Source organism: Rhinolophus hipposideros (genome assembly GCF_964194185.1).
Source record: "Rhinolophus hipposideros genome assembly, chromosome: 5".
Taxonomy (NCBI): Eukaryota; Metazoa; Chordata; class Mammalia; order Chiroptera; family Rhinolophidae; genus Rhinolophus; species Rhinolophus hipposideros.
Genome location: NC_138051.1, coordinates 4,580,596 through 4,594,712, shown reverse-complemented (window position 1 = coordinate 4,594,712; position 14,117 = coordinate 4,580,596). Strand labels below are relative to the sequence as shown.

General features: G+C 46.0%; 1 protein-coding gene across 8 annotated transcripts in view; it reads right to left on the bottom strand.

The window, feature by feature from the left end:
- GRAMD2A (GRAM domain containing 2A) overlaps window positions 1-14,113 on the bottom strand; it is a 30,811-nt gene extending 16,698 nt beyond the window's left edge. The window contains exons 1-2 of one of the 8 annotated variants that reach the window (XM_081050192.1): window positions 5,630-6,077; window positions 1,801-1,987 (exon numbers count right to left, since the gene is read on the bottom strand). Coding sequence is in view for 4 of the 8 variants with exons in the window: in XM_081050187.1 (XP_080906313.1) it covers window positions 5,630-5,688 (59 nt within the window). In the remaining 4 variants the exon portion in view is untranslated. Of the gene's footprint in view, window positions 1-1,800; window positions 1,988-5,358; window positions 5,554-5,629; window positions 6,078-12,192; window positions 12,328-14,015 lie in introns of those variants that run through there. The other 7 variants (XM_081050190.1, XM_081050189.1, XM_081050186.1 and 4 more) reach the window with 7 other exon arrangements.
- Between the last annotated feature and the right edge of the window lie 4 nt (window positions 14,114-14,117).

Below are 14,117 nucleotides of genomic sequence, written 5' to 3'. Positions count from 1 at the left end.
CCAGCCCTCTGGGGGTGGCTGGATCCAGCCAGAACAAGGACCCTTTTGAGCTCTAGGGCTAAGAACTCCTTCTACCTACAAGGATCTCAGAAAGCCTGGATTCTCTCACCCAGTGGGAGCTGGGAGGGCTGAGAGCAAGGCTGGCTCCATCTCCCTCTCTCAGCAGCCAATACGCTGCCTGCTGCCCAGGTCTCTCAGTGGAGCCCAAAGGTGCTCAGCCAAGCCTTTAGCTGCTTGGCTGACTGGACCAACGGTGGTCAAAGGGCCCCAACCCCCCTTTACAACAGGGCTTGGGCTCTCTCAGCACACCAGAAAGGCGTAGCTCCTCACTGGGATGGAATTCAAGACCAAAGTGCTCAGGATGCTTGCCTGCCCTTGAGAGGTGCACTAACGAGGTGCCCCTCCCAGCTCTGCCGGGGCCCTGCTTCGCTCTCCTCCTGCCTAAGGTGGAGTCCCTCTTGTTCTCATCTCCCAGGACCTCTCCCCCCGAAGCCTGGCCAGCCTGGCCCTCCAGGGAAAGCAGACTTCTCCCTGCCTGTGTCCACACCCGTCTGCTCAGATACCTTCCTTGGCTGCACTGCCTGTTTATGTGGCTATCTCCCCACTAAACTGTCTTATTGTCTCTCACCCCAGGGCCTCACACAGCTTCGGGCATACAGTAAGTGCTCAATAACTATTTATTGAATAAACAAATGCCTCCTGCTGCAAAGTTCCTCTGTTTGTTTAGCAGCAGTGAGGCTTTAGGACACAAACTCAAAAGCTGGTGTGAGAGTAGCTCACTCAAGTTTGCTTCTGGCTTGTCCTGACCGTCACCGCCCTCTGTAAATGGGGAGAAAGCCCTCCTGGACCTGTAGGTCTCCCGGGCTGCTGTGAAGCTCTGAGAGGTCACGGCCCGCCCTGGGGAGGGGGCCAGTTCGCACAGCCTTGCCCACTGAGCCTCCCACCCCTGACCAGCAGCACCGAGAGCTGTGTTGACCCCGAGCCCCATCATGTAACTTGAAGGATGCCTTCGGAGGATCCCCATGGAAAGCAGAGGTGAGGCACCACCGGGACCCAAACTGCACCCCCAAAGCTCCATACATGTCCTGCATGACTAAGCCTTTCCCCTGGGAGCAGGGCCCTCTCTACACCTGGGCCACACCCAGTGACTGCCTCCCAGCCCTCCTGAGCCCTGAGCACCTCCCACCACTCAGGTCCAGCCGTGCTCAGTGCTCAGGACACCACCGCTCTACTCCTCCCTCCACCAGAGGTCTGAGGCCAGCAGTTGCTGCCGCCTTCCTGGACCGAGCTCAAAGGCCTGCAGAGGAGAACAGTTCCCAGGGAGACAGATGGTACAAACAGCTGACACCCAGACGATATGCCCCTGGGAGCAGCCAGGATTTCCTAGGAAGGCCAGGCCATACCATGGCGCAGTCGGTTGGTTCTGCAGAGTCCCCTGCCTGTTGCTGGCGCTGTCCCACAGTGCCTACTGCTGTAGCTGCATCTATGTAAGCTGGCACCCCTGGACCTGGTCACAGACCACTTTTTCTTGGCAGGCCACTTGGGGCCTGGTCGTTTCCAGACAAGAAGCTGGTCATTCAGGTCTAAAAACAGACTTGCATTCAGTCAGAAACAGAGCGCCCCTGTGCTCTGGTGGCCACCTTCTGCCGGGCTGGCCGGGGGGGCCACAGACAGCCTCAGCCACTCAGATGCCCCCACGCAAGGCTGCCAGAAGGTGTGGCTATTCTGGGGACAAGTCAGCTCTGTCCATCCATGGATACCAGCCAGTGCACTCCACTCCAACCACTGTGCGGTACCCACCTCGTAATCCCTCTGGCCCTGTGGACTGACCAGGCTCGTCTCAGGACACAGGCAGGTCGAAGGCATCTCAGGGTCCTGAAGAGCCTGGGTGTGGGGGCAGGAAGGCAGGGAGGCAGGCCTGGAAGTACCTCTCACTGCTGAGGGGCCTGGGGTAGTCACTCTCTCTTTCTGGGCCTCAGTTACTCCTCTGCAAAGGGGCAAGAAAGTCTCAGCCCAGGAAGGAAAGCAAATGTCGGAGGGAAAAACAGAGCCGGGCACTGGGTGGCCTGCCGGTGGCCACTGGCCCTCTGTGGTCAGAAGAACCCCTGTCCCAGGAGCGGTTGGCAGGAGCACAGTCCCCAAGGGGCGGTCGGCCTCTCTGCCTCCCTCCTGCCAACACGAACTGAATACTTCTATTCGCTCAGCTCTGTGTAAGTGCTGGGTATGCCGAGAGGGATAAGGCAGCTACTATTCCCAAACCACCTGGTGGGAGAGGCAGACGTGAACCAAATATTTATAAAAATCAATACACAATTCATTACAACTGTGAAACATATGTTATCAAAGAAAAGCAGTGTCCTAGGAGGACCTCTGTCAGGGAGTCCTCACCGAGCCATGGAGAGCAGGGAAGACGTCCCTGAAGAGCCAGCAGCATTTCAGCTGACAGCCAACGGGTGCTGATCAGATGGGGTTAGGGGTGGTTGCAGGGAGTTGGACAGGGCTCACTGTAGAGGGGTTACGATGTGCCAAGCTCCCGAGGCCAGAGGTACGTGGCATGTTTGAGGAACACAAACAGAACCTTTCTGTCTGAAAGGTACAGATGAAGAGTGAAGTGGTGAGCAACAAGGCGGGAGAGGTTGGCAGAGCTAATCATGCCGGACCCTGCGGGCTCCAGTAAGGGTTTCATCATGTGTATTAAAAGCAATGGGGAACCAATGAAGGGATTTAAACAGGGAAATACACCATCAACTCTGCATGTTAAAGAGATCACTCTGATACACAGATTTGCTTCAAAGTAATCCAAAGGAGGTGTATATTGATGAAATAGGGACAACCTTATGTTGGTGGTTACTGTAGCTGGGTGATGGATACATGGGGGTCCACCCTACAACGGTCTCCTCTTTTGTATGTTTAAACTTTTCCAGGGAGACAGATCAGTTAGGAGACTGTATTTCAGCAGAGAAATAACCTCAGACTTGGTGGCAGTGATGGAGGGCCAGGGATGGATTCTGGATATATATTTCCAAATAGAATCAACCTGACGTGGTGATCAATTGGACGTGGAGCGTAAGGGGAAAAGTGTCAAATATGACTCTAGATTTCTGGTTCTGTTTTGCTGAGACAAAACGGGATAACGTACTGGAAAAAAGAATGTCTTTGAAGGAAACAATCATTAGTTCAGTCCTGAACATGTGTGAGAAACATTAAAATGGAGGTGTGAAGTTATATGTGGGTAAAAGGCTCAGATGCAAGGTCTAGGCTGGAGGGATATCTTTCTGAGTTATTGGCCCAAGGAGGGGTACAGGAGCTAGGAAGACCCCCTACAGAAAACGGGTACATAAAGACGAAAAGCTATCAACAATGGTGCCAAGACCAGTTCAATTGGGGAAAGAAAAGTCTTTTCAACAATGGTGCTGGGACACCTGGATATCCACATGCAAAAGAATTAAGTTGGACCCCAATCTCACACCATATACAAAAAGTAACTCAAAAATGTCAGAGCCAAAAACTATTAAACTCTTAGAAGGAAACATAAGTGTAAATCTTTGTGACCTTCGATTAGACAATGGTCTCTTAAGATATGACACCAAAACCACACACCAAAAAAATAAAACAGACAAAAAAACAGATAAACTGAAGTTTATCAAAATTAGAAACTTTTGTGCTGCTAACGATATCATCAAGAAAGTGAAAAGACAGCCTAGAGATGGGAGAAAATCGCAAATCATGTATCTGATAAGAGACTAATTAGTATCCAGAATATACAAAGAACTCTTACAACCTCGAAGATATTATGCTAAGTGAACTAAACCAGCCACAAAAAAGACAAACACTGTGTGATTCCACTTATATGAAGTATTTGGAGTAGTCAAATTTATAGAGGCAGAAAGTAGAATGGTGGTTGCCAGGGTTGGAGGGAGGGGAACATGGAAAGTTATTTAAGGGGTATAGAGTTTCAGTTTTGCAAGTTCAGTTTTGCAAAAGTTCTGGAGATGGATTGCACAACAATGTAAATATACTTAACACAACTGTGCCATACCAATGAACTTAGAAATGGTTAAGATGATCATTTTTATGTTACGTGTTTTTCTTAACCACAATTAAAACCTTTTTTTTAAAAACAAAAGGACTCTTAAAACTGAACAATAAAAAGACAAATAATCCAACTAAAATGGTCAAATGTTTGAATAAATATTTTTCCAAAGAAGATATTAAAGACCAATAAAAACATGAAAAGTTGCTCAGCCTCATTAGTCATGGGGAAATACAAATCAAAACCACAATGAGATACCACTTCACACCCACGAGGAGGCTATACTCAATATCAGGTGTTGGTGAGGATGTGGAGAAATTGGAACCCTCAGAGATTTCTGGTGCAAGCACTTTGGAAAACAGTTTGGTGGTTCCTCAAATGGTTATACAGAGTTACTATATGACCCTGCAATTCCTAGGTATATACCCAAGAGAACTGAAAACATGTGCACACAAAATCTATACACGAATGCTCATAGTATTATGATAATTATTATTATCAAAACAGCCAAAAAATGTAAACAACCCAAATACCCATCAACTGATGAATGGATGAACAAAATGTGGTATATCCATACAGTGGAATATAATTCAACCACAAAAAGACACTAAGTACTGATACATGTTATAGCATGAATGAACCTTAAAAACATTATGCTAAGTGAAAGAAGCCAATTACAAAAGAGCAAATATCGTATGTTTCCCTGTACAGGAAATATCCAGAGTTGGCAAACCCATAGAGACAGAAAGTAGATCAGATCTCCCCAGGGGCTGAGGGGAGAGGGATATGGGAAGTGACCAATGGGCACAGGGTTTTTTTGGGGGGGTGATGAAACTGTTAGTGATGGTGGTTGCACAGCTTTGTGAATACACTAAAAGCCACTGAATTGTACATTTTAAAATGGTGAATTTTATGGTGTGTGAATTATGTAGTCATCCCTCGGTAGCCCAGAGGGGATTGATTCCAGGCCCCCACCTCCCTGCGGACACCAAAATCCAAGGATGCTCAAATCCCTTATATAAAATGCTGTCCTGTTGGCACATCACCTATATTGGCACATAGACCACGCAGGGTACGCCTACACACCACTTCATTCCTGTGAATGCACAGTGGTGCTCCTGGCGTGGCAAATTCAAGTTTTGCTTTTGGAAGTTTCTGGGATCCCCCCGCCCGCCCCTCGCCCTGTATGTTCCACCCCTGGTTGACTGAATTCAGGGATGTGAAGCCAGAGGATCCAGGATAGGATGGGTGAAGGCCCCTGAATCTCCAGGAGGAGGGGGAGGGGGAAGTGACAAGTCTGGGACCTCAAGAACCACATCACTTACAGATTGTCTGAAGCAGGAAGAGGAGTCTCCCAAGGAGATTAGCAGAGAGGGGCAGGAGAGGCAGCAAGAACACCGGTGTGCAGGCCAAAACCGGTGTACAGGCCGTGGTGAACGCCCAAGGAGCGGTTCAAAGAGGAGGAATGGGGAAACTGCAGTTTGCTGAGAGGCCCAGTAGAAGAAGATTGAAAGGCAGTCACTGGTTTTAGCAACCAGTAGGGGATGGGAGCTTTAACCAGGACAATTTCGGGGCGGTAGGGGGCAGGGTACGAACCGAGACTCGGGTGCCAAAGGCCTGCTCCTCCTTCCACCTTCCCAAGCCAGCGACTGCATCCCAGAGATGGACAGTGGGGCCAGGCCTCGCAGCACAAGTGAGGATGCTGCTGAAACAGCTGAACACTCAGCTCAGCCGCCAGCTCAGCATCACAGCAGCCCTGGTCCTGCCCTCCTCCCAGTGAAAGACCACAGAGATACCGGAGGATGAGAAGGAAAGGGATTGGACGTTCCTCTCCAGGTCCCCTGAGGGGAGGGAGAAGGCGCTGTCCTTGCCCGCAGCCTCACTGCCAGGACCACCCTTCTGCAGCCATCCTCCCCTGACGCTCCTCTACCCCTAGGTTCTCTGTGTCGCAGCCAGGGAACCACAAGTCCATTTTCTGCGCCGAGAGGGCAGCCACACCCAGAATTCCAGCACTGCCCCGGCGCCAAAGATCCCGCGTCTGCCCGGCCCACACGTTGGGGGGGGCTGGTGGGTCCTCAGGAGTAAAAGTAGGCGCAGACTGGGGGCGCTGTGGGGAATGCAGCAGCTGCGCCCACACCTCCCGGCCTCCTTGCCAAGGGAGCCCGCGCCCCATCAGGGAACCCCTCTTGGATCGGAGCCTAGCGCCAAACCAGGCAGCTGGCTGGGATTTGGGACGCCCCGAGCAGGCCCGGCTCCGCGCCCTGCCGCAGGCTGCAGCCAGCTCGGCTCCCCGAAACTGTGCTGCTGCTAAGGGTTCAGATTCCTGAGCGATGACCTGGTCTTCAGGAGATCGCTGGGTCCTGGGACCTCCTCCTCCAGGGTAAACCCCAGATTGTCTAAATGATGGAAACCCCCTAGGAATGCCGGCTCTCACCACCATTATTCAATATTGTTCTGGAGGTCCTACCACTGCATAAAAGGCAAGAAAAAGAAAGGAAAGTTTTATAGATTGAAAAGATGCTTGTTATTTGAAAGATGGTAAGATAAACTACGGAGAGGACATATAACCAACTGAAAAATGTGAGAGAGTGGCCCAGATACTCTTACATTTGGGCTAGGCAGAGCTGTGTCTGGGATAGACACATAATGAAACCTTACGGAGTTAATTATTATTATAGTGGTTTAAGATCAACATTTTAAAAATCAGTAGTGTCTCTGTAGACCAACAGCAATAAACTGTTATAAAATATATTTGGGAAAATGATTCTTTCAGATGTCCACAATACATGTAAGATACCGAAGAATAACCTTTTAACATGTAAAAACAAAAATCAGAAGAAAACCACAAACATTTTTAAAGTGACATAAAAGGAGACTTGAATAAATGGAGAGATAACTCTGTCCTTGAGTTTGGAGATTCAAAGTTTTAAAGAAGTACATTTATCCCACATTTAATGGAAGAGTTTTGCCCTACCAGATGTCAAAACAAACAACAAATCTAGAGCAATTAAAATTGCATGGTATTTACTGGTTTAGGAAAGATTAATAGAGCGATAGAACATCAGAGGGAGTCCAGAACGTGATCTATGGGTATCTGAGAATTTAGTATATAATTAAGAAGGTATTTCAAATAAGTAAGAGAAGAATGAATTGTCCAACAAATGGTATTGGGGCAATTAACGACCTCACACCATTCACAAAAATAAATTCCAGGTAGATTAAACATCCAAATATTTTCTAAATCAATGAAGAACAAAATAAAATGGAAGAGAATATTAAAATATCAGGAAGGCCTTTCTAAACAAGATATAAAACCCAGAACACATGAAAGAAAAAATTTAATCACATAAAAATTAAAAACTTTTGTATATCAAAATTTAAACTGATGAAGGATTGGTATTTTTTGACATATAATGAGCTCATCCAAGTCAATAAGAAAAAGGTAAACAATCGCATAGAAAAGTGAGTAAAGAATATGAGCAGGCAAGTCACAAAAGAAGAAACTGTTTTCTTACCCATCATGATGGTAAACATTTAAAAAATTATAGTGCTCAATATAACCAAGAATATGCAAAATAATCATTCTTTATATCCTACAAAGAGACTGAAAATTGAGTTAACCTTTCTGACACATATCAAATGCCTGAAGAAATACAAATCCTTTCATCCAACAACTCCATTTCACAGCACTTGGTATAAGAAAATGAGTGGACAAGTAGGCAAAAATGTATATTCATATGGTTAACAATTATGGGGGGAACAGAAATACCAAAATCATATTTTATCAATATAATAGATTCCTATGAAATTGACTAAAAGAATGAGTATAGAGTACAGCTGCATTTGATAATATGGAAAAAAGTGTAAAATGTGTTCTTTAGTGAAAAGTAGTACAGATTAATAAGTAAAATATAATCCATTTATAAAATTTTAAAAAATCTTTAAAGAGTATATATCAAACAACGGTGATTACATCTCGGAGAATTATGGGGTGATTTTCACTCTATAATTTCTGATTTGTTTGAACTTATTATAATAGGCATCCAATACTTTTAAAATCAGCAAAAACAATAAAGGTATTTAAAAATAAAATAAAGTGTAGAAATGATATCTTTTTTTACTTATTTAATTTCAAAGGCTTAAAAGTTTAATAATATCTACTGTTGATTGACATGTTGGTGAAGGGCAGTCTCACACACTACTGTGTGTAGGACAGTATGAGAAGGTTACATACATTTTATATGTAGCTACCTGTCAGACCCAGAAATTCCACTTCTAACAATTTATTCTGAGAAAATAATTGGACACAAATTTAAATGTATAAGAATCTTCACTGAAGTGAAGTTAGAAGAGAAAAAACAACAACAATAGGGCATGAACAAATTATGGTTTATTCATAAACTGGAAGGCTATAGAACTATTAAAATGATATTTATCAAGTTATTTATTAAAAATAAGTCGATATTAACATGGAAGGATAGCATTACATAACCTTGGGAAAAGCATTATATAGAACAGTATGCATAATAAAACTTGTGTGGGAAGGACACTCACCAGAATTCTAACACCATTTTTCTCCATGAGTTGGGATTTTAGGTGTTTTTTTATTTTCTTTTTTATACTTTTCCTATACTTTACTTGAATTTTATGATTACAATGAACAAACTATTTTCATTTGATGAAAAGAATTAAAAGGAAGGAGAAGGATGCTGCAAGACAAAAACATGTTACCAGGACACAGCCATGTTAACTAAGAGATGCCTCCGAAATTACAAATTCCTAAAACTTCCTTCTTCCTTCTTGGAAACCCTGAGAGAGAATCCAACAGAAAAAGAAACTTTGATTTTAAAAATGAATTTTACGAAATCCTCAGATGTGATAAAACAGCACAAAACTAAACATACACACACACACACACACACACATACATGTGCATGTAAAACTGGAAATCTGAACCAGGTCAATGGATTATATCAATGTCAATTTTCTGATTGTGCTATTGGGCTACTGTCACACAGGATGTGACCATAGGGAGAAGTTGGGTCAAAGGTATATGCGATGTCTGTATTATTTCATACAATTGCATGTGAGTCTACAGTTATCTCAAAATACTTTATTTTTTTAAATGAACTTTGACCTTGAAAAGAAAAACAGATCAAGTTTTTCTTAGATCCAGAGCTGAATTATCTGACAATCCTCGTCTCAGATTCTTGAAGCTGGAGGCGCACTGGGGAAACTAACTTTTGGTGAGCTCCTACGTGTACCAGGCCGTGACACAGTCAGAGAACCTGTAAGTGGACCAGATGTGACTCTGTTTTACATTAAGTTGGTGCAAAAGTAATTGCGGTTTAAAAGGTTAAAAATAATTGCAATAACCGCAGTTACTGTTGCACCAACCTATAATGTGCCTACTACATGTGAATGTCATCCACGTATATCATTAGAAAGTTCTTTCCAACACCCAAATGGTGATCTATCTAGTGATCTTTCACCAAGGAACAAACCTTTATCAACATGTCCCTTCCTTGATAAAACAAGATCTCCATTGTGGTGTGACCAGTGCAGAGTCTGGGCCATGGCTCCTAACCTCTCTTCTCCTGGGTCTGATACTGCAAGACCCATTAGCTTTCCCACTGCAGCTTTCGCATGGGGCCAACGGGCTATTTCCTGTCCTCCCCAGTCCTCCTCCATCTTCATGGACACCGGTGGATAGTCTAATGGACCCAGGAGTCCAGGCAAGTGTTGCAGGATAGGTCTGTAAACTCCTGGAATTTGGGGCAAAATTGTTGTGTCTAAACAAAGGAGCCTGTCTCTGGAAAGAGAGCATTTCACTTTTATCAGATTTTTAATGTAGCTCATGACTTCCAAATGAAAGGAAAGACAACTTTAATTTGATCAACAACAAAATGGATCTAAAATATAAATTTCAAAACTTATTATTTTAAAAAACACTGAACACCCTAACAACAAACACTCTTGATGCTTAGACTGTGGTCTCTTAATACCATTTTCCACTAAAAGGAACCAGCACTCCTTGGAAAAATGGTTGATTCCAGGTTTGGGGCAGGAAATGCACAAATGAACATAAAAATATCTAATCGTACCAGAAAGCAAGGAAGCCATCAAAGACTGAGGTCATGACACAAGGATTCAAGAGCCAACTGGAAGATGGGACAATTTGAGCATCACTAAGAATGATGTCTACAATGGACTGAAACATATCAAATCTGCTTAAATCCATGAGATTATAATAATACACAAATAACTTACTGGTCACCTTTGGTGAATACTAGGGAACCATCTCTTCATTTTGAAATTTGTAAATAAAAGAAAGAGTTAAGTTTTTAATTCTATCTTTCTAGTCCTAGCTATACCTTAGAGTAACATAAGAGGAGATATTTCTTTTTATAGAAAGATCCAAGCTAATAATTGATGAAAGAGTGATAGAATTAGAGTAATACCATTTTACAATCTCTAATGAAACAATGGGTCTAAATGAAATAATCATCAACGGCTGCCTAACATCCTCTAAAGAGAAACAACCAGAACTTATATGCTTCCTCAAGTGCTCAAAACCTCTTGATTCTGAGCAACTTGTAGATCCAACTCTCTATTTACAGGAAATAAAGTAGTCAGAGGAATCTTTTGAACAACATCAACAAACTGGGAAATGGTATAGGACAAATAATCCTGTTTCTTCAACAAGTAAATTGCACAACAACAAAGAAGAAGAAATGGAGGGGGAATTTTAAGATTACAAGAGATTATACAGATACACATATAAATTCAATGCACCAGCCAATTGTAAAACCTCATTTGGATCCTTATTAAAGTAAATAAATGGTACAAAAACATTCATGAGATGATGGGGGAACTTTAAAATGTTGACTAGATATCTGATGATTTTAACGAGTTACTGTTTTTTTTTTAGATGTGAAAATGGAATTGTAGTTATATTTTTTAAAATATAAACATTTTTCAACTTGTTTGGTAATCAAGAAAGCCCAGTATGAATATCAATTCTGAGGTATTGTTGTTGAATTATTTTAAAATAAAATGTTGGGTAGGCCTTCCAAATTCCAAAATTATTTTAAAATAGCATTTTGTGTGGCCCTGGTAATTATGGGCAAGTTTCAAGTAATTTGATTAATGTTAACGCATGCCAGAAATATTTAATATTTTTTCTATAGAAGAGACAGAAAAACATTCTTAGAACCAGTCACAGTTGTTCGCTCAGCACCTATGCTGCTTCTCTGACCCTAAGCCAGAGAAAAAAGGGACACCAATGAAATGAAATACCAGTGGGATTTTGACAATTATTTAATATACCATTGACGTGCCATGTCAACACATTAAGAGGAAAAGCAATTCATGTTTGGTTTAAACAAATTCTTTATGTGAGTTTTATTTCATATTTAAAAAAATAATGCCAGCCAAAAACTTATGTCCATTTAAAAAATTAACAATGTGATTTTCTAGTGGATTTTAAACATCACCTGAAGAAACACTAATGTAGGACAAGGACCTGAAGCTTGATTCAACCTCCACAAGTTATTGAAACACTCCAGTCCTAAATTACGACCAAGCTTTCCTAGACTAAAAAAAACGTGCAGTGGTGGGGGAGAAAGGAGGAACCAATTTGCCCTGGAGAGGCTTATACTCTGGGGAACAACGCCTTCCTTCTGGCCTCCGTGCAGCAGCAGGCAGGTTTTCCTCGGGGAGGCACTTCCTTCTGAATTACCCAGAAGCTCCATGCCCAGGGGCTTCTGCCCTCCCCCTCTTCCTTCCTGCCCTACATTCGTACACAGCTGGGGAATTAATCAAAGCTTCAAAGGCTGGTGATAACAGGTGGTGATTGATCAATGTCCTGTGGCCCAGGTGAATAGCAGCACAGTGGCCAAGGTGCACTTCATGCCAAAGAATGATTTTCCACTTCTCAGGAGAGGAGAAAATGAAAGGATTTCCTGGTGTCCGGGCTCAGATGCTGGACACCAAAGTGGAATGCTGACCTGTTCTCGGCTTCATGCGCTTTCCATAGGTAGTCACAACAAAGAAGAAATGATGTAAATAAACAAAAGGACTTCAGAAATTGAGGGGAAACAGGCTAGGTAGCAGAATCACTGAATGACCGCAGGGAGGAGGGCTTTTAGGGGGCCTACCTTATGATGGCAAAGAAGGCCCAGAGAGGGCAACTGATTTGTCCCCAGGTCACAGCAAAATAGTCACATGAGGCTGAGAACTCACTTCTGGTTCCCGGAGAGGCTCTTCACGCTGATCTGATAAATATGGTATGTGGCATTCAAGAGCCAAACACGTGGCTTAACCAGGTTAAGGACTGGGAGGAGCAGGCCCAGTGAAGAGCTTCAGCGAGGCTGGCTGGCTTAAAGGCATCTTGAGTATTGCTGACCTCAACCTCAGGGGGCATCCTAGGTGGATGAACTGGCACACGAGTCTTTCTGGTCTGCACTGAAGCTTAGAGGATTTGCCTAAGCTCAGGCATTTGAAAGCAACCAATAACAGCAAGGCACAGACAGGGCCTGGGCTGTCCCCTCTAAGCTATTCAGAGCATTCTCCCAAAGGCAAGTCAGGAAGGAGAACTTTGATTTGGCCTCAGCAGAAACTCTCCTGCAAGATCAGTGGCAGCCTGTCAAGTTTGGCCCATTTGCTCCAGAGATGGTCACTGCTTAACTGGCCCTGTCTGCCAGCGTGGACTGGACTGGCTCCAGCCAGTGATCAGAGGGCTGTAGAGGGGGCACACTGGCCCCCTCACTGCAGGATGGGAGGGACCGACCTCACCCATCTCTTTCTGCAACCCCGGATGTCTTTGCTCTCAAAAGAGCTGGACTTCAGAGCCCGCTGGAGGTATACACGGGGCAAAGACATCACAGATGGCCAGGGCACTCTCTGTCATTTCCTAGGAGCCCGATGCCAAACAATCATGGGGTGGGGAGGAGCAAGCAAAGCAAAGAAGGGCAAATGACAGCTCGGTGGAACCCCACCCGCCTCTTTGGGGACAGGACAGAGGGAACCCTGAAGCATTCCACCAGCTCCACATACCGGTGGAGTGGGCACAAGACTCACACATTCACCCACCGGCCCCACAGCTAGCGGCCAGAGGTGCCAGGCTGCCCTCCAGAGCTCAGACCGTGGGCCCTGGGACCTGGGCAAGGGCAGGAACTTACAGCCTCATCCACTGGCTCTGTCTTCCCCCAAATAATCCCACCCCCAGGGCTCCAAGACTGTAGGGGGCAGAGGCACAATTCTTGATGTCACCTGAAACGCCACCTCCCACCTGCCCTGCCTCCTTGCCCCTTCCCCAGCTGCAAGAACTTTCTGTCCTCCCAGGGAGACTTTGGATCAGATCTCGAGGCTGAGAGACCGGCCCCAGCCCGCCCGACCGGGACGGGCCTGACGCACGGGTGCGGCCGAGTCGTGCTGGGACAGCTCCACGCTGCCTCCTGGGCCTCCGCAGGCCGCTACAACTACAAGACCCCGCTGGAAGGGGAGAGAGGCTGACACCCCTGCCTCCACCCGGGGGCCAGCAGGGAAGCGCCGGCCTTTGTGTGGGGGCCAGTCCGAACTGGGGGTAGATGTGGCTGGGGAATGAATGCATGCATGGATGACTGAACATATGAATGAATGAACAGCGACGTCCGCGAGAGGTGGGGTGTGGACCACTGGAGGCGTCCCACGGATGGTGCCTTCCGCCGCCCTTATGCCGCCCAGACGTTCCTCATCCCCAAGGTCCCGACACCTGGAGCGAGCGGAGCGCAGACAGCCCGGACAAGGTGCCCGGCGCGCCCACTCCGCAGCCCCCGAGGCGGGCGGGCCCGCTCGGCGCAGCTCTGGAGCGGAGCCCGCATTCCGGAGGCGGGGAAGTGCCTGCCCCCGGGCAGAAGGCGCCCAGGCGCGGCGGGCCGTCCCCGCTCCTCGCGGCCACCTGCGGGGCCCTGCGCCTGGCACGCGGGCCGCAGCCCCTTACCTGCCCGCCTCGGCGGCTTCGCCCATGCTCAGAGCGGTCATCGCGGAGCCTCCCGCGCGCGCCGGGAACCCAGCGCGGCTCGCAGCGCCTGCCCGCCCCCGC